This window comes from Orcinus orca, chromosome 10 (genome assembly GCF_937001465.1).
Source record: "Orcinus orca chromosome 10, mOrcOrc1.1, whole genome shotgun sequence".
Classification (NCBI taxonomy): Eukaryota; Metazoa; Chordata; class Mammalia; order Artiodactyla; family Delphinidae; genus Orcinus; species Orcinus orca.
This window is the reverse complement of record NC_064568.1, coordinates 7,261,024-7,285,222: the sequence shown is the minus strand read 5'-3', so window position 1 is coordinate 7,285,222 and position 24,199 is coordinate 7,261,024. Positions and strand designations below refer to the sequence as shown.

Sequence of the window (24,199 nt, the reverse complement as noted above, 5' to 3'; positions counted from 1 at the left end):
CCTGTGGGCCGTGCACGAGGAGACAGACGCAGGAAGCAGCTGCCCCAGGGCCTGGTAACTCCTGAAGCCTGGAACTGAGACGCTGCCAGGCTCACGGCCCCCGCTGCTTGGAACTGTGGCAAGAAGCACACAGAGATACATCAGCCGTCAGTCTGTCCCTTAAGGAATCTGAAGGCTAATGGCTCAGATACAGTAACCAAGAATCACCGCCCAGAGGCAGTTCTTGTGGCCCTGCTTTTTGTGTCTTTCTCCAGAAGGTAAGAAGTTACATGATACATCTCTCCTGGGTCAGGTAGCCGACCCTGGCACCGGGGCTGCCCGAGGGGCCACACACTTGGTGGTCCTGTGGCCTCTCTGGGCCGCTGGGCGCAGTCCCCGAGGCAGGCCTACCCAGGCCCCGTTGGGCAGGGCTGAGGGAGTGCTGTGGAGGAAGGCCCTAGACGGAGGGAGCAGCTGTGGCAGCCAGTCCGAGGAGGCAGGCCTCTGACGAGGAAGTCTGTGAGGAGGCCTAAGCCTACAGCGTCGAGGCTCAGGGACAAGCCCTTGGAGGGTAGCGGCTCAGCGGGTGAGCGCGAAGGCAGAATCCTCGGGAGCCAGATGCCGTGGAGACACCTCAGGGGCTCGGCGGGCCCGGAGCTGCGTTCCGGCGCGATTCTCAGTGAGGGGGTGGTTCAGGGGAGGCCGACTGAGGAGGGCGAGGATCAGCCCCGAGAGGCTCGGTGAGAAAGGCTAAGGATGGCGAGGGATAGGACTTGGTTCTGTGGGCGGGCAGACCCTGAGGAATCCCAGGGCTCCGAGAAGATCAGGCAGTGAGGACTGGGGCCTGAGGGCGCACAGTGCGCCCGGACCCTGGGGAGCGGGGATGGGACACACCGGCGTGCCGAGTGCAGCCGAGCCCACAGAGGAAAGCCCAAGGGCGGGCAGCTAGCCCAGAGCGCGCCAACCGCTGCGGCGCCACGGAAAGGCCCGCCCACCCGCCGCCACGCCCGATTCTCATTGGCGACTCTTAACTCTCCGTGGATTGGCTACCGCTGGATCCAATTAGCCGGGCTTGAACCGTACTTCCGGTGAGAGAGGTCGGACGCCGGAGAAAGCCGAAGAGAGCGCTTCCGCGCGCTTCCCAAAGTCGCGGAAGCTTTTTGGGACAGTGGGGACAGTGGTGCGCGCCCGGAGGCTGTGGGGGGCGTGGGAGGATACGTAAGGAGGAAGGACGGGAGTGTCGGGACAGAGTGGGAGGGACGGAGCGTTGGTGAACCGCAAGGAGTGGGGCCTTTGGGGAGTGGAGAAATTGAATAAAACTGGGCGGGCCTTAAATAAGCAAATTAAGAGGCTAGGATTTGGTGGGCGAGGCCTAGAGGGGCGTGACCTTTGGGGCGGTGTCTCGGCGGAGCGTTGAGCTGCTTTGAGTGGGCGAGGGCATCATGGGGCGGAGCCTGACGTGGAAATGTTAGCCCGCTCCCTTCTGCAGCGTAGCATGAGACATCGCACTCTAGCCTCCGTCCCGGCCCTGTGGGCCTCCATCCCCTGTCCACGCTCTGAGCTGCGCCTGGACCTGGTTCTGGCTTCTGGACAGTCATTCCGGTGAGTGACCCTGGCTCCTGGCTCCTCGGCACAGCAGATCCTGGGGTGCATTGGGGGTGATGAAGAAACTTCAGAGTACAAAAGAGGAGACTGAGGCACGGGTGGTGACCCTGTTACATGCTTTATAAAGTGGAGGTGAGGTAATAAGCCTGCGCAGTGTTGTTGCGAGGATTACATGATATAACTGATGTAAAAGAAAGCACTTTTACTTTGCAATTTGTAAGTCAGTTTTGTATATGGAGCAGTTATAAGATGGGAGGGCCCCAAAGGGTGCAGGAAGGGAAACTGAGTGCTAGGGCTGCCCTGTGCCTGGGGGTCAGGTGGAGGGAGCAAAGCCCTGCGCACTGGAGTGGCGTGCTGGCCGACCAGGTATGGACACTGACCCAGACTGAGGAGCATCTTTACTGCACTGTGTACCGAGGGGATAAGGGCCGGGTTGGCAGGCCCACACTGGAAGAGCTAAAGGCCGTGCGACAGTACTTCCGGCTGGATGTCAGCCTTGCTCAGCTGTATCACCATTGGAGTTCTGTGGACCCCCACTTTCAAGAGGTGGCTCAGAAATTCCAAGGTGAGTACAGAGCCTGAGGCAGGGGTTGGGGTGCTTGTGATTTGGTTAAGTTACTCAGTTTCACCATCTGTAAAATGGGGATTATATCCACCTCATAGGATTTTATGAGGATTAAAGAAGCTAAGCCATGTAAAGTGCTTAGAATAGTGCCTGACACATAGTAATTATTATTACTGTTATTATTGTCCTGCTGACCACCATAGTGGAGTGACAAGGATATTGAGCCAAATCCTGGCTGTGTGATCTGGGGCTGGTGACATCATTCATTCTGTAAATGTTTACAGAGCGTCAGCTATGCGACTGGGGATACCACAGTGAACAAAACAGAAACAAATCCCCACCCTCATAGTGCTTACATTGTGGCTTCTTCATCTGTGGAATGGGATGATAACCCAGACCTCACAAGATGCTATGAGGAATGAGAGCTCTGGTGTTTCTTTCTCTAACAGTGCTGTCCCTCGTTCCCCTGGGATACCCCGGAGCCTTGGTACCTAGAATCTGAGGGTGAGAAGAGGCCACTCCCAATAACAGGTGATTTCTGGTTCCTCTGCCTTTCTGGTCCCCAGGTGTGCGACTCCTTCAACAGGATCCCATTGAGTGTCTCTTCTCCTTCATCTGTTCCTCCAACAACAACATTGCCCGCATCACTGGCATGGTGGAGCGGCTCTGCCAGACCTTCGGACCTCGGCTCCTCCAGCTTGATGATGTCATCTACCATGGCTTCCCCAGCTTGCAGGCCCTGGCTGGTGAGTAGGTGGGTCCTTGCCTCCAGGCCTTCCAGCAGCTTTCAAGGTCTGTTCAGTTCTCCCCTGGTGCCCTTCTCCCATCTCAAAGCTTCCTGCCTTTCTAAATACTGCCCTCATCCAGAATACTGCCCTGCCTGGTCTGATCAGCCCCAGTTACACCTCATCTTCCTTATCTGCCCCTGAAATGTCAGCACCTCAGTAGTCTGGACCTTTTGCCCCATGGGTTCAATGGCTCATCAGAAGACATCTGTATACAGTGTACAGTAATTTGGGCTTAAGAGCACGCATTCTAGAGACAGCCTGCCTGGGTCAGAATCTCAACTCTGGCACGTGACTTCTACATATATGACCTTGAGCCATTATTTAGCCTCTGTGTGCCTCAGTTTTTTAATCCATTGAATGGGATAAGAATAGCACCTACCGGGCTTCCCTGGTGGTGCAGTGGTTGAGAGTCCGCCTGCCGATGCAGGGGACACGGGTTCATGCCCCGGTCCGGGAAGATGCCACATGCCGTGGAGCGGCTGGGCCCGTGAGCCATGGCCGCTGAGCCTGCACGTCCGGAGCTTGTGCTCCGTGACAGGAGAGGCCACAACAGTGAGAGGCCCACGTACCGCAAAAAAAAAAAAAAAAAAAAAAGAATAGCACCTACCTATCAGAGTTGTCATGAGGGTTGAGTAAAGGAATACACATACTGCACCTAGCACAGTGTTTGGCTTATGGGATGTAAACAGAAAATTCAACTTGTTATCTCTGCAATGAATCCAACAATTCTGCAACCAGAAACACATATGTTCTTCACGGCAGCCCTGTGAGGCAAGTATTTTACAGAGGCAAGTATATCAGTTGGCAGTTGTGAGAACCAAGCTAGAGAAAGTGCTTGGTGACTGCATAGCAAGGAGACAGCCCCCTCTGGAGAAAACAGAATGTTTTAGGTGCTTAGAAACCCAATCTTGGGTCTTAGCTCCCAGCCTAGTAGTCATAAGACCTCAAGAAATTCATTCACCTCTCCAAGCTTCTCTTAACTTGTTTGTGGAATGGGAATAACAGTCTCTATCCAGAAGGGTTTGAGGGATGAATAAAGCAATCATGAGGTAGGTAGTGCAATGGGTTAAGAGCACAGGCTTGGTGTCCCAGACCTCAGTGCAAGGTCCCATCTCTACCATGTCCTTTCTTGAGCAAGTTACTTAACCTCTTCTAGGCCTTCATTTTCTCCATCCACAAAGTGGGAAGAACAATAATATTGTCATCAGGGTCCTTGAGAAAAGTAAGCATGATAATGTACCTAAAGCACTTTGCCCATGCATGATACCCGGGACTTGAAAATAGAAGCTGTTGCTGTTATTATGACTTTTATTTTAGATCATGAATGTGAACGCCCTTTGGAAAGGTTAAGGAACTTAACTGGGGAGTTCCTCCAGGGCAGCAAGTCCTTCTCAGTCCCTTCTGCAGTGCACAGCACATAGTCAGTGCTCAGAGAACATTTGTGGAGGGGCAGAACCCAGGCCTTAACCCTTTCCTTTGTACATGCAAGTGTCCTGGGGTCTCCCAGAGGGTGGCAAGGTAGGAGAGGGGTGCTTAGGGAAAGCATTCCTGTGGGGTGCAGGGCTCACACACTAGCCTGATGACAGGAAGGATGTGATAATGCCTGACCCCTGATCCCCTCCCCACCACCCCACAGGGCCACAGGTGGAGGCTCAGCTCAGGAAGCTGGGCCTGGGGTATCGTGCCCGCTATGTGAGTGCCAGTGCCCGAGCCATCCTGGAAGAACGGGGTGGACTTCCCTGGCTGCAGCAGCTGCGCAAGGCGCCCTACGAGGAGGCCCATAAGGCCCTCTGCACCCTGCCTGGGATAGGCACCAAGGTAAGACCCCAGGGGGGTAGGAGCTGCCCTCACCACCCATGCAGAGAGTAGCGGAGGAGTAGAGAAGGCAGGCCTGAGAGTTGGGTGCTTGGATGTGGGCTTCTCTTCTGGAGGCAGAGTGGGAAGGAGAAAGGATACCAGCAGATGTTTTATTAGAGAAATGTAGAATGCAGAAAGGGTATAAAAGACATTGCTCTTTTGAATGCGTTTTTAGAAAAACCATTTGTTTAGGTACATATATACACTGCTATATGCAGAAATTTCCAGAGGGAATCACAGGGAACTTAATAGTGGTTACCTTTGGGAAGACAAATGAAAAGATGTTTCCACTTTTCATTTTGTTCTTCTCGTAAAATTATATGCACTTATAGAACTTCTTGTTAAATATCAACAGCGTTAGCTATCAGAAAGATGATTGGGAATTTGGCATTTATTGTTTTCTCTTTTATATTTCTCTGTACTTTAAAAATGAACTTTTGCTTAAAGAACTCTTTTTCATGGGCTCTGAACTCCAGCCTAACATTAAATCTGGGTTCTGCGTCTGCCTAGCTGTGTAACTTTGGCCAAGTCATTTCACCTTTCAGAACCTCAGTTTTCTTGTCTGCGAAACAAGACAAGGGGCTTCCCTGGTGGCGCAGTGGTTAAGAATCCGCCTGCCAATACAGGAGACACGGGTTCGAGCCCTGGTCCGGGAGGATCCGACATGCTATGGAGCAACTAAGCCCGGGGGCCACAGCTGCTGAGCCTGCGCTCTGGAGCCCGTGAGTCACAACTGCTGAGCCCGTGTGCCACAATTACTGAAGCCCGTGCACCTAGAGCCCGTGCTTCACAACAAGAGAAGCCACAACAATAAGCCTGCACGCCACAACGAGGAGGGGCCCCCACTCACCGCAACTAGAGAAAAGCCCGCGTGAAGCAACGAAGACCCAATGCAGCCAAAAATAAATTAAATAAATAAATAAATTTATTAAAAAAAACAAACGAGAACCTGACACACATAAGATGTTCACCCAGTAGCACTCTCATCACAGCTGTTTTTTATTTTTATATATATATTTTTTTTTTTTTTTTTTTTTTTCTTTTGTGGTACATGGGCCTCTCACTGTTGTGGCCTCTCCCGCTGCAGAGCACAGGCTCTGGACGTGCAGGCTCAGCGGCCATGGCTCACGGGCCCAGCCGCTCCGCGGCATGTGGGATCTTCCCGGACCGGGGCATGAACCCGTGTCCCCTGCATCGGCAGGCGGACTCTCAACCACTGCACCACCAGGGAAGCCCTATATTTTTTTAAAAAGAATTTCTTAATACCAGTAGCTATTTCTTTTTTAAATTAATTAATTTATTTATTTATTTATTTTTGGCTGCATTGGGTCTTCGTTGCTGCACGCAGGATTTCTCTAGTTGCCGTGAGCAGGGGCTACTCTTCATTGCAATACATGGGCTTCTCATTGCAGTGGCTTCTCTTGTTGCGGAGCACGGGCTGTAGGTGCACGGGCTCAGTAGTTGTGGCTCATGGGCTCAGTAGTTGTGGCTCGCGGGCTCTAGAGCGCAGGCTCAGTAGCTGTGGCGCACGGGCTTAGTTGCTCCGCGGCATGTGGGATCTTCCTGGACCAGGGCTTGAACCCATGTCCCCTGCATTGGCATGCGGATTCTTAACCACTGTGCCACCAGGGAAGTCCACACAGCTGTGTTTTAAATTATTAATAGAATGTACAATCATAGTAACCTCAGAGTGGAGAAGGAAGCAGCTGGCTTTGGGGCTAGAAGCAGGTTGCTGGCTGGACCCTGCCATTCCTCCTCTGTGACTCACTCTGTGTCTGTCAAAGGTGGCCGACTGCATCTGCTTGATGGCCCTAGACAAGCCCCAGGCTGTGCCCGTGGATGTCCACGTGTGGCAGATCGCTCAATGTGACTACAGCTGGCACCCCACCACCAAGGGTCCGAGCCCCCAGGCCAACAAGGAACTGGGTAAGGAGAGAGTGGGATGTCGGGACTGGCAGTGAGCTGAGGTGGTGGAAACTTCCCACACCTCCCCCTACGCCCCACCCTTGTGGATAGGGAGCAGGAGGGCCAATCAATGTTGCCTCACCACTTCTGGTTTAGGAAGCTTTTTCCGGAGCCTGTGGGGACCTTATGCTGGCTGGGCCCAAGCAGTGAGTGTACCTAGCCTTCCCGTACTCCTCCAGTCCAGACCCCATAGGACTTCGCCCCAAGCCCTGACCCACTTTCTTCTACCCCGCCACTGCCCCAGGTGACCCTAAAGAACTCTCCACCCACCCCAGCCCTGACTCCAGTGGACTCTCCTTGCCTCAGCCCTGCCCCCCATGAACCCTTCCGGCTCCCCACACGGCACCCCCAGTCTTGACCCCAGTGTACCCTCTCTCCACTCAGACTCCTCCCCCCAACCAGGTGCTGTTCAGTGCTGACCTGCACCAACCCCACAGAGCTCAGGAGCCACCAGCAAAGCGCAGAAAGAGATGCCCAGGGCCGGAAGGCTAGGTGGGGGCGCTGGACGAAGGGATGCCCCAAATACCCCTCCCCACCATTCGCCCTTCTCACCCCCATCCAGTCTCATGTTGGAAAGGGGGCTCCTTGCAGCTACCTCAGGGGCCAGGCACCCTCAAATCAAGCAGTTTGCGTGACAGTGTGGGATGGGAGTTGTCTGGGGAGACAGAGCTACCTGTGGTTTTAACCTCTTCCCTTTATTATAAGAAGGAACAATAAAATAGAAACATTTGTATGGAAAATGCAGTGGAGGGGCTGTAGGGAAAGGGGTGCGGAGCGGGTGGAGCAGGGTAACTCCCCAGTTCAGGGAGGGGGGGAGCAGGCTGCCCCCAACCCCTCCTACACGGGGGATCCAGGCCCCTAGAGCTGGGGGGCCAGTGTGGGAGACAGTTCCGGGCCCGGCTCCACGCAGCAGTCTCGACAGCAGCAGCTGGCCACCGGCCCTACACGGGGAGAGAAAGCAGAGTTGGCCACAGGAGGAGACCCTCTGCTCCAGTGTGGGTGCCTCTCTGTGGACCACCCTTGCCCTTCCACAGAGCCCAGGGCCTCACCCCCAGCTGCTGGGGCCAGCAGCTCCCCGTGGCTCGCCGTCTGTCCCTGCCCCTCCTGGCTGGTGCCCAGCTGTAGCTTCCTCATGTGCCGCACCACGGCCGTGGCATTGAAGGCTTGCTGTGGAGAGGCATAAGAATGGACTTTGGAGAGAGCAGGACATCACAGGGCAGGGTCTGGCGGTGTAATTCTCGCAGCAGTTCTGTTAGTTTTATTCAGGCAATATTGGTTGATCGCCTAAAACTCCCTGAAACATCTACAAGGCTTTATTAAACTATATTCAGTCATATCATATAGTAATACACACACGTATAAAATGTATATATAGATAGACGTGCGTAATTTTTTATATATAATTAATTTATATTCACATAAGCGTAAACAATATAGCATTAGGTGTCAGGCACTGTTCTAAGCACTTTACATAGTAGTTCATTTAATCTTCACGAATGTCTTTGAGGTGGGCACTATTACTGTCACCATTGTCAAAGGAGGAAACTGAGGCACAGAGAGGTTAACTAACTTACCCAGGTGTCTGTGTATCATTCTCTATTCAACCTATCCACTGAGATGTCCCTCAAATTTACCATGTCCCAAACCAAAATCATCCCCTAAAACAAGTTTCTGCCCCTGGGATCTCCATCTTAGTGACGGTACCGCCATCTACTTCATCCCCGACCAAAATCTTGGGCCAGCCCTGGACATCTCTTCTCTCCCCCAATATCCATTGTACCATCACTTCTTGTCAGTTCTGCCTCCCAAACGACTCCTGGACCAACCAGTGTTCTCTGTTCGCAGTGCCACTGCTCTGGTCCAAGCCCTCACCGTCTCCTATGTCTCTGCCACAGCCCCCTAAAGGGTCTCCCAGCCTCCACTGTGCCTTTCTGCATCTTGAGAGCCCTTTCTAATGGGCAAGTTCCAGCTGAAGATCCTTCTGGGGCTCCTCAGCATCCTCAGGATCAAATCATTGCTCCACTGTGGCCCCCGAGCAGCCTGGCCCCTACCTGGGTCTGCAGCCTGGGCTCCTGCCCCACAGCTCCTCCAGTCCAGCCAGGCTTAGCGCTTACACTGCCCTGAATGGCTGCACTCTCACGTCTCCTGGCCCTTTGCACCCTGGTTCCGTCTGCCTCAGACATTATTCTGCTGTGCCCAGCTAATTCCTACTCGGCTATCACGTCTGACAGGTTTATGCCCCTTCCAGGATCTCGTGGCTTGGGTTCGATGTCTCCTTAAGAAGTATACACTGTTCTCCCTCTAGACTTGGAGGTCAGGGACCATCACTGGAATAGAGTAGGTGTCAGAGCATTGAATGAATGAATGAGGTTCTTCAGTAAGCACCCCTGAGCATTTACAGTGTGCCCCACAAGGTGCAAGCTTCTGTGTGAGCTGAGGGCTGGATGGGGCTGGGGAGGAGTCCTGGGGAGGCTGGGACCCAGGACTAAACGTGGGCTCACCTTCCACTTGCTCTTGGCAAAGTTCTTCTTGATCTGCTCGCTCACCGACTGGTGAATATTCTTATCTAGAGCTGTATCTCCTGCAATCCTAGAGCGGATGTGGGTGGAGGGTTGTCAGTGAAGGTTGAGGCAGGCCTGGGGGCCCCAGATCCCACCCCAGCCTGCAGCTTGTGGGAGCTCTCACCAGGGGTGCTGCAAGGCCTGTTCACAGGTGAACCTCTTCTCTGGATCCTTCTCCATCAAGTGCTGGATGAAGTCTTTGGCTGAATCCCCAAGACAAGAGCAAAGACAGCATGGTGGTGCCTGAGAACACCCCCAAGATAGAACCCACCCCTCAGGTCTGGCTGGCACCGAAGCCAGATCTGTCCATTCACCACCCCACCCCACCTGCACCCTTTTCTCTAAGCCCCCAGGCCCACCCCAACCCTCCAGCTTTCTCCCTTAAGAATAACTTGTTCCTAGATAAGATTGTGCTCAGTGTATTCACACTGATGTGTACATGACTGATAATGGCTTCACAGCTTTGCCTCCTAATCGGAGGCACAGGAAGACAGATAAAAACATGAATGGTGGTGTCTTAGGCATTAGGAAGTCAGTGGGGGGAGGTATTTTCTAAAATACTATGTTTGAAGACCGAATGAATGAAAGCCTACAGTTTCTCAGGCCAGGAGCCAGGCAAAGAGAAGCACCCAGGGTGGGTGTCTGGTCTCGAAGACAGCTCTGTTAGTCTGGGGCTGGGGAATCTGGTGGAAGGAAGGCAGAGAGGAGACCCCCAAAGCAGATGAGGAAGGCACCGGAGGTAGGACCCAGGGGAAGAAAGCAAAGCCCCAAATACCAGAGTCAGAGATGTCGTCCCAATAAGGAGAGTCAAACTCGTACTCGGCCTTCAAAATCTGTTCAAAGAGTTTGGCATCGTTCTCGTCATAGAAGGGGGGATAACCACAGAGCCTGGGCAAGGAGAAACTCATTCTCATTTCCATTTTCATTGTACCCACTGGCTCCAGGATGGAGCTTTGGGGCAGTCTCAGGGATCAGGCAGGACCCACAGGAAGGAGTTCCCCCTTTTACAAAGGGGGGAAATTTGGCCCTCTCTGCCTTGCTCACTCCTGTCCAGCTACCCTGGCTTTCTGTTCCTTAACATGCCGCCATCTGTCCTTCCTCAGGGCCTTTGCACTTGCTGTGCCCTCTGCCTAAACCATTCTCCCCCCACACCTCGAATGTCTGGCTCCCTCACTTCAGTCAGGATGCCACTCATGCCACCTCCTCAGAGAGGCTCCCTGACCTCCTATCTACAATAGCATCCATCCCCGTCTCCCTCCCCTGCTTGATTTTTCTTAATATTTCTTACCACCTGCGATTATTTTATAGATTTACTTATTTATTTTCTGTCTCCCTTACTAGCATGTCTGCCCCCTGAGGGCAGGCACCTTGTCTGTCTTATTCTCTGCTAAAGCCCCAGTGCTTGGCACAGTGCCAGAAACATAGTATCTGTTGAGTGAAGTAATATTAGTCATTAATTGGTAGATATAAATATGGATGGCAGGAAAGAAGAAATGGCAGGGAGGAGGAAGAGAGCAAAGTAGGGGAGAGAAGAACTCTGAAGCCACATCCCCAACGGCCAAGCCCCCCACTCACAGGATATAGGCGATGACCCCAATGGACCAGCAATCCACTGCCTTGCTGTAGGGCTTCTGGGCCAGCACTTCAGGGGCTGTGGAGGGAAGGGGACATGGTGGTGACAAATCTGCCCGGCAGCTTTGGGTTCCTCCCCCGCCCACAGTCCCAGCCCACGGCCCTCCGCACCCACGTATCCTGGGGTCCCGCAGGCTGTGGAGAGCACGCTGCCGGGGTCTTCCATCTTGGAGAGGCCAAAGTCGGAGATCATGATCTTGGAGTCTTCATCCAGGCTGTAGTACAGCAGATTCTCTGGCTTGGAAGATGGGAGGTGGGGGAAGAGGAGTGGGAGATGGCCAGAGGCCAGCAGGACCTTCTGCCTCCCCAAGCACCCCAGCGAGCCCCCCAAAAGCCACTGTGGCATCACAGCTGCCATCTTGGTTGGAGGCACAAGAAACTCAATTAAGTTCGAAGTTCCAAAAGGACAAGGGCCTCGGGGATATGGAAGGGAATTTCCTATAAACCTCAGGTGTGTACTGTGACACCCTAAAGAATTTTTGTGCGCCAGATCCTGTCTTGTGCTTGATTTCAGTTTATCCTTACCACATCCCTGCTAGCCCACTCTGAATAATCCCACTTTACAGTGGGGGAAACTGATGCCTTGAGAGGCAAAGTGACTTGCCTGAGAATCTACAGTTAGGGAGGGGAGTGGCAGGGAGAGAATTCAGACCCAGATCTGTTTCACCCCAGCACTCTTCTAGAGCAGAATGAGATGTACTACAAAACGTGAACCCCATCATTGTCTCTGAGGAGCAGGCTTTCAGGGGCTTCTGGCTTTCTTCTTTGTGTTTTGCTACCCCATTCAAGTTTTCTACAAAGAGCAAGTGGGACTTTTATTATCAGAAAAAGACATAAGATGCGACTGGGATAAAATAACAGCACAGTTCACCTTTGTGTCCATTTGTGTGTCAGAGATGGAATGGGGAGGAAGCAGTTTAGGGCTTACCGGGTCAATTCTGCAGATGGGAAAGCAAGGCTCAGCAAGGGGGTGAGAGGTACCCAAGGTCTCAGGAGTTTGCAGAGGCCCCACCCCTGGGTGCCCCAGCTCCCCACACACCCTCACACCCACCTTGAGGTCTCGGTGTACGATGCCCAGGTCGTGCAGGTACTTGACGGCATCCAGCACCTGGAAGATGAGGCGGCTGGCGTCCCGCTCTGTGTAAAAGCCTTTTTCCACAATTCGGTCAAACAGCTCCCCACCTGACACCCTGTAGCCAGGGACAGGGCAGTCTGGACAAGAGAACGGAAGGCAGAGAGGCCAGGGAGGGGGCAGCAGGGAGAGCTGTGAGGAAGGTGCAGAGGCAGGGCCACTCACAGCTGCATGATGAGATAGAGGTGTCCCCCACTTTCATAGATGTCATCCAGGGCTACAATGTTGGGGTGCTTGATCCTGAAAGGAGAAATGAGGTGGTTCAGAGGTGAGGACAGTTCAGCCACCTCCCCACCCTCATGGTGAAGAACCACCGCCTGCAAACCTGGGCAGGACGAGCCTGAGATCTGGGTCTCAGAGGGAAAAGCTGATTTACCATGATGTATCATAGTGTCATGGAAGGCAGGAGAGCCACAGGGGTTAACACTGGGCTCCGGCGTCAGACAGACCCGGGTCCTCATCCGCCTCTGCCACGTGCTGTTCGGGGGCAAGTCTTCTCACCTCACAGTGCTGATCAGTATATGATTTTAACACTTGTCTGGGTTTATAAAGTTGTCAGCCTCCCCCACCAGAACATCATCTCCATGATACCAGCAGCTTTATCTTGCTCACCACCGTTGCTCCACACCTGGTGCAGAGTGGGTGCTCACTCATATTCACTGAATTGAGGGTAACCTCTCCGGGCTTCAGTTTCTTCATCTATAATATGAAGCCAGTGATAGTACTTCCCTCCAAGTGGTGGAGTGAGGATCATGTGAGGAAATGCAGGGAAGAATCGGCACAATGCCTGGCACACAGTAAACGCTCCAGAAATGAACCAATGATGGTAATTGAGTTTGATGGAAGATTTGGCTCTGCCACAAACTTGCTGTGTGACCTTGGGCAAGTCCTTTGTCCTCTCTGGGCCTCAGTCTCCCTGACCCAATAGTGGAAATGATTATTTCATCCCTGCCCATGGTGGTTGGAAAGCTCAGGGGGGAGGCTGGAAGTGAAGATTCTATATGAGCTTTCCAGTGAGAACAGCAGGTTTCCCATCAGCATGAACAGTTTGGAGACCATTTGGTTGTTGAGTCAGGGCATCCGCAGATGGGCATTTTTCAACTTGCTGGGTGGTTTAATATGTGGCAGGAACTTGCGGTAGGTCTAGAGATAACGTCAGTTGAGATACATGGGTTTGAGACACATTCAAGGACTGACCTTTAGATCTGATTGGACATTAAACCACTGTAAAGAAGCAGTGGCATCTCGGTCACATCTGTCATGTTAGCTGTTGTGCCAGGCACTTGAAATAAGGGACCTCTAATGCTCCCCAAATCCCTACCAAGTGGAGATTATTACCTCGTGTTACAAATGAGCAATTTGAGGCTCAGAGAGGTTAGATGATTTGCCCAAAGCAGAGATAGGAAGCGAATGGGAGGGGTCAAGGCAGGGTCAACCCAGGGCAGGGACAGGATGTGGCTCACGTACTTGTGCAGGACAGCAATCTCATTCTGCATGCTGCCCTCCTTGCCCTCCAGAACCTTCTTGGCGATACATTTGATGGCCACCAGCTTCTGAGTCCTCTTATCTTCTGCCAGGATTACCTCCGAGAAGGCCCCTCTGCAGAGAGAGGGGATTCACGAGGTGGGGAACTCAGCTTCCCTCAAGCCTCTCCTCCATCCCCCTATGGGTTACGTGACCATCCCCAGACCAAGGAGATGGGATGAGCCTCCCTCCATCACTCATTCACCTCCCTGGTGCCAGAGGTGACCTGGCCAATCAGAGTAGTCTATCCCCTGGCCACAGTAATTGGGTCCTGTGATATAAGCCAGGTTACTGGCACTTTGAGAATGAGGTGCTCTTTCCTGCTAAGGTGGTAAGACGTAAGCTTGGAGCTAATGGTGGTCATCTTTGCCACCACTTGGGGAGAGCCTGCTTGAGAATGAAGCCAACACAAAGGATATCAGAGCTGAGAAACCGTCAAAGACAATTTCCTGATAATATCATGTGAGCCCCTGCATCCCATGCCTGAAGTTTACTCCCTAGGCTTTTTTATTATGTGCATGACTCATTCACTCCTTTTTCTGCAAAAGCCAATTTGAGTCATGGCTTATTTAACACCCTTTAGAACCATGAAGAACCATCAGTATCACCTGGGAACTTTTCAGAAGTGTGGAATCTCAGGCCCTGCCCTAGACCTACTAAATCAGAATCTGCATTTTTAATTTTTATTTATTATTTTATTTTTGGCTGTGTTGGATCTTTGTTGCTGCGCGCGGGCTTTCTCTAGTTGCGGCGAGCGGGGGCTACCCTTTGTTGCAGTGCGCAGGCTTCTCATTGTGGTGGCTTCTCTTGTTGAACACGGGCTCTAGGCACGCGGGCTTCAGTAGTTGTGGCTCATGGGCTCTAGAGTGTAGGCTCAGTAGTTGTGGTGCACAGGCTTAGTTGCTCCGCATCATGTGGGATCTTCCCGGACCAGGGCTCGAACCTGTGTCCCCTGCATTGGCAGGCGGATTCTTAACTACTGCGCCACTAGGGAAGCCCTAGAATCTGCATTTTAACAAGACTGTCAGGTGATGTGTATCCTCACTGAAGTTTGAGAAGCAATGCTTTCTAACAGGCTCTTAGAAAGGAACACATTCATTTTCACTAAAGTTCACTGATTAAGGAGGGTTTACTAGTGTTCTTTCTAGGACGGTTTGCTTTCCCTGGGATAATAAGAAGCCATAAGTCAAAGAAAAGCATCTCTCGTGAAAGCTCAATCGTCAGAATAACTAGTGACTGTGATAGCCTCATTGCTGGTTTCCAGTCTTGTCCCTCTCCAATTTCCCTTCTGTGCTGTGGCCAGAGTGACCATCCTGAATTGCAAATCTGCCACAAAGTCTTAAATGTCTTCCTGTGGCTCATGGGGTCAAGTCCAGCCTCCATAGCTTGGCTTTCAGGCCTTACATGACCTGTTCCTCTCTCTTCTCAGCCTCTTCTTCCACTCTTCCCCCAGCCTCTGATGAGAAGCTCCACTAGACTCTCTCTCCTTCCACACATAACATGCCTCTGAACCTTTGCTGATGCTATTCCTTCTGCCTGGAATGCCTTCTCCCTCTCTGACAAGTACACTCCTACCCATCCTTTAGTCCCCGGCTCTAATACTCCCTTCTCCATAAAGTTCTTCTCCACACAGAAGCCACTGCTCTCTCTGGGCTCAACAAAGTCCTCATTCCCGAATTTAGCTAGAGCACAGCACACACCCTGTTGTCATTTTCCGTAGGTCTGTCTCCCTCACATGTTTGGGATCGACTTGGGAGATCAGGTTTGAGTTATTTCTGGATTCCCACCACTGAGAACAAAGCCACGCCCAGCTTCAGTTCCAAAACCTAGGCCAGAACCCCCAGTTCTTGGCAGCAAGTTTGAAAAACTGGCTCCTTCATTCCTCCCACTTTCTTCTCGTCACAGGAACCCAGAGCTGTGGCAAGAGCAGCCTCTGTTCCACCCACTGTCAGCCAGAAGTGAGAAGCCCAGGCCAGTCGGGCCATACAAGGCCACCATGGGGCCTGGGCAGTAGGAAACAGGAAGCAGTGATCAACTGGCTAGAGGAAGCACCACCCTGGACTCAGCCTCCCCAGCCAGTCAGGCCCAGGAGTGAGGACCTTCCCAACCGCCCCACCCCCACCCCCAGCTCAGGAACAGCTCTCCCTTTCCTCCTGCCCTGAGACTCACGTTCCCAGAACATCACGGAAGTCGTAAATGTCCCCAATGTCCTCCGCCTGCTTCCAGCTGGGGCCTTCCACTGCCCCCGGCATGGCCCACTGCCCCCTGGCCACAGCCAGGGCTCCTGGGAAAGGGAATGGAAGGAAAAGACTCAGCAGGGCCCAGGCTTCTTCGTGGGAACTTACTGGGGGCCCCATTCAGCCTGCGTTTATTCATTCCTTGATTCATTCATTTGACAAAATCATTCAACTTTCACTCATTCACAGGCCATTTGTTCATTCAGCAACATCCATGCATCATATCCTTATGCCTAGAGGAAAATCCTTCAGGGTGGCAGCAAAATTCTTTATTCAACAAAGTCACTCATTCATTCGTTTATTCAGCTCACCTCCCAGTTCCTCCCTCTCTAAATCCAAACACTCAGGGGGACACTGACCTCTGGGAGGACAGCAGAGAAGACCCCAGAGCAGCTTATAGAAATGCACAGCCCCGGAGGATCCCCCGTCCCCAGAACCAGCGATGTCCCAGCCCCACCCTGGGAATTGCTGGGGTGTCTCCTCTCCCCCCTCCTCCTCCCTGCCAGGCCTCTCGGAAATCAGTTTTCCGGCAGCCTGGGCTTCCAGCAATATCTCAGCCATGTTTTTAAATAGCTCCTTCTGCACTGTTACCACAGCAACAGCAGCCGCAGCTGGAGCTCCCTGGACCTCCTGTTACCCCCCTCTCACTCCTGACTCCCCATCTGGGTCCCAGCAGCCTGAGAAATGGTCCCACCCAACCTGTCCCCTCCCGGCTTGATCTCACCCTGATCCAGCCTGTACTTTTCTGTTGAGACGTCTGTCTCAACCAGCAGTAGAGGGTGAGCATTCTCTCTCCATTCATCAGATGGAGAATGGGGAGACTGAGGTTGGCGATGGATAGGGTCTGGACCCAGAGTTGCCCAATGACCCTAGCTGGGGCCCCAGCTAAGCTTGCTGAAGGTAAAGGCCTTGGAGGGGGCTGCGGCCAGACTAGGACCCATCCAGAGAACACAGCCTCTCAATCCCATCCCAGGCCCACAGAAAGTGAGGCCAAAAGAGAGACCAGTGTACTGTGTGACCTCAGGAAGAGCACTTTTCTTCTCTGTTTTTTCTGTGGGAAAATGAGGGGAAGGTGCCCTGACTAGAGCCCCTGATGTGCGATCCCACTCTTTGGGTGGGACTTTGTTCCCAGGGGGGTCTGGCCACCTATCCCAGGGGCAGAAACTTCTAGGAAAGGAAACTTGATGGTAAGCTCTAGAGGCAGAATTTTAAAACCCACCTGGAGGCCTGGCAAATACAAACCTCACAGTTCCACACATATCCCTACACCCAGATACACCACACCAAGACCCACCCACACCCCTGAACCCAAACACCTGCCCCCAGATCCAGCACACTCCATCTCCAGATGATGCTCTGACATCTCATCATACATGTACACCCAGACATCAGCACACATGTCCAAACACACACTTCCTCAGACATCCTCACATCCAGACATCCCTCCCACAGATCCCTCTCACACCCCAAAACACAAATCCACGTACACCTGGACGAGATGACATGCAGACAGGACAGACACACACAGACCCCTCACCTGTATACCAGACATCCCAGATTCATTCACACCCTTCACCCTCCAGCTCCTATACACCCTAGAAGCTCTTAAACTCCAAATCCTCAAAACATCTAACTCCAAACATCCTCAGTACACAACTGTATACCCCCCAACTCTGACTTACTACCCTTTGAGCCAGATTCCAGCACACACAACACCTAGATACACAATGTGCAGCCCAAACACTGTTTCCCAGACATCCCCACCCATACGGATACGCTTACACACCAACATGCTGCAACTTCATAGCAGATCCACTTGCCTGTGCTATGACATTCGCATACCCCAACACGGCCCCCACACGTCTTTACCTCCTAATGCCCAGTCCTTCCACATTCAGGCCCAGCTTAAGGCAGACACACACACACACCCCTCCTCCTGAAGGCAGACACACACACACACACACACACCCCTCCTCCTGAAGGCAGACACACACACACACACACACACACACACACACACACACACACACACACACACACACACACCCTCCTCCTCCTCCTCCTCCTCCTCCTCCTCCTCCTCCTCCTCCCTCTTTTACCCACTCAGTAAAGGCAGCTGGGCCTGGGGCATAGGTGGGGGAGAAAGGCCCAGCCCTGCCCCTGTACAGTCCAGTACGCCCAGGCACCCCCTCCCATCTTTCGGGGTTGGTGTCCAGCGGCTGAAGGGTCCCGCCGCCCGACAGCGCCCAGGGTCACGGGCGGGGCGGTTCCCGGGCTGTACCTGCGGCTGCCCAGCCGCGGGGCTGGCTGGGAGGCGCGAGTTGTCAGGTGCCGAGCACCGTCCGCCGTCCGCCGCTGCTGCGCGCTTGGCCAGCCCGCCCGCCCGTTCTCGGGCTAGGGCTCGATTCGGACTCAGCTGGCTCCCTCCGCCCGCCCGCGGCTCTGATGTCAGAGGAGGAGGAGCCTGCGGCGGAGGGACTAGGGACTGGGAGGTGAGGAACCGCTCCCAGGCTAGGGAAGGGGCGCTGGGGGCGGGGGGGGGGCGGGGGGGGCGGGGGAACCCTTAGTTCAGGTTGGAGCCTCCCTTTGGGTCTTTCCATCCTTCGTCTCCCGGCAGGGTCCCCGTTTCACAGAAGGAACAACTGAGGCACAGAGAGATGAAGGGTTCAGAATCAGCAGTTGGTCAGAAGTAGAGTCGAATTCGAACCCAAGTCTGTCTGATGGCGGAAGCTGGCCATTTTCACCCTGTCTCTTGGAGTTCCTTTCAGACCAGTTCCTTGAGCTCTCTTAAGGTTGGACGCTGTCCCTTCTCCCCTACCCCCCCACCTCCGCCCCGGGGAATTAGGCCCTGGGAAGAGCTTAGGAAACTGATGGGGGTGGAGGGATGGGGCCGTAGGGAAAGGACAAAGCAAGAGTAGGAGGCAGTGAAGAGAATTGAGGCAACCGTAGGGTGGGGGCCGCATTTGACAGGCGGGAAAACTAAAGCCCGAGGTCCCCCTCTGAGGCAGAGCTGATGCTCTACTTCCCTACACCTGCCGGGCAGAACAGGAGGGTGCCCTGAGAGCCTGGGGCGGGGAGGGACGGGGGAGGAGGGAGAGTTAAATCAGGATCCTGGAGGAAGTCGGCCAAAGAGGACCGCGTGACTGGGCAGGCGCCAGTGACCGATGGCTCGGGGCCAGGTTGGGGAGGGAAAGCCCAAAAGTGCCCCGGGGAGGTAGGCAGGGGGCCAAGGGAACTGACTGACGTCCTCTTGCGCGAGGCCTTCTTTGGGAAGGTGGCCCGGGGTGTGTGTGTGGGGGCGGGGGGCGGGGCAGCAACTCCCAGGAAGTAGGGTTGGGGCTGGATGGACTGAAGGCAGCCAGAGGAGGCTCTTTGCCGGGGACCCCAACTACACCTCCATCATCACCCAGTGCTAGCCCTAACTCTTGAATTCCTGCATTTTCCAGGAAGATGGGGAAGGGACAATGCTTACCCCCAACTCAACTTCAACTGGCTTTTCCCTCTCTTATCCTCAGGACTGTGTCTGAGGGTGGTCAGTTATTATGCCCATTTTACAGTGAGAAAGGAAGATGGCAGAGATTCCTAAAAAGGATTTTTTTTTTTTTTTTTGCGGTACGCGGGCCTCTCACTGTTGTGGCCTCTCCCGTTGCGGAGCGCAGTCTCAGTGGCCATGGCTCACGGGCCCAGCCGCTCCGCTGCATGTGGGATCCTCCCGGACCGGGTCACGAACCCGTGTCCCCTGCATCGGCAGGCGGACTCTCAACCACTGCCCCACCACGGAAGCCCAAGGCTTTTTTTTTTTTTATAAATTTATTTTATTTTTGGCTGCTTTGGGTCTTCGTTGCTGCGCGCGGGCTTTCTATAGTTATGGCGAGAGTAGGCGCGCGGGCTTCAGTAGTTGTGGCACGTGGGCTCAGCAGTTGTGGCTCCTGGGCTCCAGAGCGCAGGCTCAGTAGTTGTGGCGCACGGGCTTAGTTGCTCCATGGCATGTGGGATCTTCCCGGCCCAGGGCTCAAACCCATGTCTCCTGCATTGGCAGGTGGATTCTTAACCACTGCGCCACCAGGGAAATCCCCCTAGAAAGGCTTCTGAGACTAACTTATCTGAGTCACACTCTGCCTTTCTGAGTCTCAGTTTCTTCATTGGGAATATCGATGACTGACTCAGAATTCTCCTGAGAATTCTATGAGACTGATGTATGTGAAATGCCTTGAATACCATTGGAATTAAAAATTTGACAGCTAAAATTTACTTCTAGTGTAAACTGAGGCTCAGAGAAGGGACCTGGTTTGCCTGGGGATAGGGGGCTAAGGGGCAATTTCCCGGGCAATTTCCCTCCCCTGAATCTCCTTGCCATTGGTTAGATTCTTTCACTTGTCAAGTAATAGAATCCCAATCTAAGCCAGCTTCACCAAAGAGGAACCTATGGCTCACAGTAGCTGAGGCAAGACTGAAAGAGGAAAACCATGGATCAGGGTGTGAGACTGGAACTGGAGATACAGTACTTGGAGGATTTGCTTTCTCTCATCTCTCCTTGTCTCGATTTTTCTTTACACTTCGGCTTCCTTTCCTCTGCAGAGTGATCTCCTCTACCTGGCAGGAAGCATGGTGTGAGGCAGCCCCAACTTTCCAACTGAACCCAGCAAAAGAGGAGCTACACCCAGTTTCATGTATCAGTCTCAGGGAGGGACTCCGATGGGCTCTGCTGGAGAGACATGCCTATGCCTTTACCCCCAGAACTGTTGCCAGAGGAATAAGGTACTATACAGGGTAAGTGTACTGTCATGGGCAGCCACACCAAAGTCACAGGGGATGAAGATGGCTATCCTGCCCAAAGGAAATAGTCCTGGGCAGGCACAACTAACAAATCCATCCCAGCCGTGCTCCCATCAGTCAGAAAAAAAATGGCGTTAATATGTTTTGGTACATATTCTTCCAGACTTTTTTGGATGTGTATACATATACACACTTCCTCCTACAGCCCCCATTTCCAGTGAGCATATTTCAAGGTACTGAAGCAAAAAGTCAAGGAAAGTCAAATATATGAAAAAAAAAAAGTAAAGGAAATAATCCTCTTCTCTCTTTTGTTATTAAAAAATGACAGAACAACTCAGACATCTCCATCAATTCTTTTATTATTATTTATTTATTTGGCTGCACCAGGGCTTAGTTGAGGCATGTGGGATCTTTAGTTGCAGCGTGCAGGATCTTTAGTTGCGGCATGCGAACTCTAAGTTACAGCATGTGGGATCTAGTTCCCTGACCAGGAATCAAACCTGGGCCCCCTGCATTGGGAGCTCAGAGTCTTAGCCACTGGACCACCAGGGAAGTCCCTCCATCAATTCTTGAATCCAACAGAAAATTAGCCATTAGATGAGTGAATGATCTTTTAAGATTAGAGAAAAATGGAAGAAATCACAAGGAAAAGATGGACAGGTTTCTTTACAAACATAAAAACATTCTTTTTTTTAATTGAAGTATAGTTGATTTACAATGTTGTGTTAATTTCGGCTGTACAGCAAAGTGATTCACCTATACATATATATATATATATATATATATATGTATATGTATATGTATATATACACATTCTTTTTTTATATTCTTTTCCATTACGGTTTATCATAGGATACTAAATATAATTCTCTGTGCTATACAGTAGGACCTTGAGTTTATCCATTCCGTATATAATAGCTTACATCTGCTAACCCCAGCCTCCACCCCATCCCTCCCCCAACCCCCTCCCTGTTGGCAACCACAAACCTGTCCTCTATGTCTGTGAGTCTGTTTCTGCTTCGTAGATAGGTTCATTTCATGTTATATTTTATCTTATTTATGTATTTATTTTTTGGCCATGCTGCTCGGCTTGCGGGATCTTAGTTCCCAGACCAAGGATCGAACCTGAGCCATGGCAGTGAAAGTGCCAAGTCCTAACCCCTGGACCACCAGGGTGTTCCTTGTGTCATATTTTAGATTCCACCTGTAAGTGATACCATATGGTTATTTGTCTTTCTCTTTCTGACTTGGTTCACTTAGTATGATAATCTCTAGTTGCACCCATGTTGCTGCAAATGGCATTATTTCATTCTTTTTTATGGCTGAGTAGTATTCCATTGTATATAGGTACCCCATTTTCTTTATCCAGTCATCTGTAGAAGGACATTTAGGTTGTTTCCATGTCTTGGCTATTGTGAATAGTGCTGCAGTGAACATAGGGGTGCGTGTAGCTTTTTGGATTAGAGTTTTTTCTGGATATATGCTCAGGAGTGGGATTGCTGGATTATATGGTAGCTCTATTTTTAATTTTCTGAAGAACCTCCATTCTGTTCTCCATAGTGGCTGCACCAACTTATATTCCCACCAACAGTGTAGGAGGGTTCCCTTTCCTCCACACCCTCTCCAGCATTTGTTATTTGTAGCGTTTTAATGATGGCCATTCTGACCAGTGTGAGGTGGTGCCTCATTGTAGTTTTGATTTGTATTTCTCTAATAATGATGTTGAGCATCTTTTCATGTGCCTATTAGCTATTTGTATTTCTTCTTTGGAGAAATGTCTATTTAGGTCTTCTGCTCATTTTTCCATTGGGTTGTTTGTTTTTTTGTTTTTGAGTTGTATGAGCTGTTCGTATATTTTGGAAATTAAGCCCTTGTCTGTTGCATCACAAATATAAAAACATTCTTAACTTCTGTTTTTGGAAACAAAGCAAAAAAAGAAAAAAAGAAAAACCCTACCTTATTCCAAAATCATAACTAACAGTAAAAGGCAAACTTCAGACTGGGGAAATGTTTTACAAACAATGGGTTAATATTTCCATTATGAAAAGAACATAAAATTGATAATAGACTAAGAACCCAATAAATGGTCAAAGGAGACAGATGAAACACAATGAACATGGAACATTCTCTACCTCACAAGTAGTTAAGGAAGTACAAACTAAAAGAAGCCATTTATACCCTCTCAAATATAAAGGTTAAAAAAACTGGTAACCCCAAAAGCTGGTGTTAGTGTGAGCAATGGATACTTCTACATTTCTGGTGGGAAAATGACTTGCTAAAAATCTTTCTTTTGGAAAGCAATTTGGCAGTATGCATCAAAGGCTTAAATAATGTCCAGGCCTGGGACTTCCCTGGTGGTGCAGTGGTTAAGAATCCGCCTGCCAATGAAGGGGACACGGGTTTGAGCCCTGGTCCAGGAGATCCCACATGCCTTGAAGCAACTAAGCCCATGAGCCACAGTTACTGAGCCTGTGCTCTAGAGACCACAAGCCACAACTGCTGAGCCTGCACTCCACAACTACTGAAGCCTGCGCACCTACAGCCCGTGCTCCACAACAAGAGAAGCCACCGCAGTGAGAAGCCTGCACACCACAACGAAGAGTAGCCCCTGCTCGCCGCAACTAGAGAAAGCCTGCACGCAGCAATGAAGACCCAACGCAGCCAAAAATAAATAAATAAATAAATAAATTTATTAAAAAAAGAAATAATGTCCAGGCCTTTTGACCCAGGAATTTCTCTTCTGGGAATGAATTTCAGGGAAATAATCCTAAATTAGGACAAATATATATGCGCCAAGATGTTTAAAGGAATATTTTTATAACAGGAAAATTTACAAGAAATCACCAAGAAGGGAATGATTAAAAAACATAAAGTACATCTACCAGATGTAATATTTCACAGCTCGTAAATTGACGGTAATGCAACCTACTTAAAAACGGAAAAAATGCTTATAATGTTAAGCAGGTATGCAGTTTGATAACTTCAATGTAAAATGCAAACTACAAATTATTCATAGCAGAGTGGAGAGAAACACCACAAATGTTAATGGTTAAAGAATTATCTGATTCGTTTTTTTTTTTCCATTGATTAATTATTTATTTTTGGCTGTGTTGGGTCTTCATTGAAAAAGTGGGCTTTCTCTAGTTGCCTAGTTGCGGTGAGTAGGGGCTACTCTTTCTTGTGGTGCGTGGGCTTCTCATTGCGGTGGCTTCTCTTGTTGCAGAGCACGGGCTCTAGGCGCGGGGGCTTCAGTAGTAGTGGCTTACAGGTTCTAGAGCGCAGGCTCACTAGTTGTGGCGCATGGGCTTAGTTGCTCCACAGCATGTGGGATCTTTCCAGACCAGGGCTCGAACCCATCTCCCCTGCATTGGCAGGAGGATTCTTAACCACTGCGCAACCAGGGAAGTCCCTCTGATTCAGTTTTGTTTCTTTCACTTCTCTCTACATGTCTGTAGTCTCCAAACATTTTTTTGTTGAGTAATATTAACTTTACAATCAAAAAGTCACTTAAAAAAATTATGCCAAAAGATGGTGGGTGTGTACCAATTTGGTGTTTAGTTATTTAAATTGTATTTTAA

General features: G+C 51.2%; 2 protein-coding genes across 31 annotated transcripts; one reads left to right on the top strand and one right to left on the bottom strand.

Moving 5' to 3' along the window:
- Positions 1 to 604: 604 nt before the first annotated feature.
- Positions 605 to 23,396, top strand: OGG1 (8-oxoguanine DNA glycosylase). Of its 30 annotated transcripts, none has more exons than XM_049716083.1 (8): positions 605 to 1,159; positions 1,452 to 1,581; positions 1,902 to 2,149; positions 2,716 to 2,895; positions 4,574 to 4,755; positions 6,610 to 6,720; positions 6,856 to 6,905; positions 7,144 to 7,499. In XM_049716083.1, exons 2-8 carry the CDS (start codon positions 1,475 to 1,477, stop codon positions 7,442 to 7,444), a joined length of 1,179 nt encoding a protein of 392 aa, XP_049572040.1. In that variant the 5' UTR covers positions 605 to 1,159; positions 1,452 to 1,474; the 3' UTR covers positions 7,445 to 7,499. The 30 variants fall into 30 exon arrangements, 19 of the variants coding, with proteins under 19 accessions (XP_049572040.1, XP_049572039.1, XP_033293175.1 ...); XM_049716082.1 differs by having other exon boundaries at positions 606 to 1,159; positions 1,469 to 1,581; XR_004485875.2 differs by lacking the exons at positions 605 to 1,159; positions 6,856 to 6,905; positions 7,144 to 7,499 and adding exons at positions 15,514 to 15,699; positions 18,463 to 18,556; positions 20,424 to 23,396 and having other exon boundaries at positions 1,166 to 1,581; positions 6,579 to 6,720.
- Positions 7,436 to 15,965, bottom strand: CAMK1 (calcium/calmodulin dependent protein kinase I). Its single transcript, XM_004274807.3, has 11 exons — positions 15,778 to 15,965; positions 13,552 to 13,683; positions 12,250 to 12,324; positions 12,004 to 12,142; positions 11,064 to 11,190; positions 10,896 to 10,971; positions 10,096 to 10,208; positions 9,445 to 9,523; positions 9,261 to 9,348; positions 7,809 to 7,926; positions 7,436 to 7,700 (listed from the first exon to the last, which is right to left on the bottom strand). Exons 1-11 carry the CDS (start codon positions 15,963 to 15,965, stop codon positions 7,618 to 7,620), a joined length of 1,218 nt encoding a protein of 405 aa, XP_004274855.2. The 3' UTR covers positions 7,436 to 7,617.
- Positions 23,397 to 24,199: the final 803 nt, after the last annotated feature.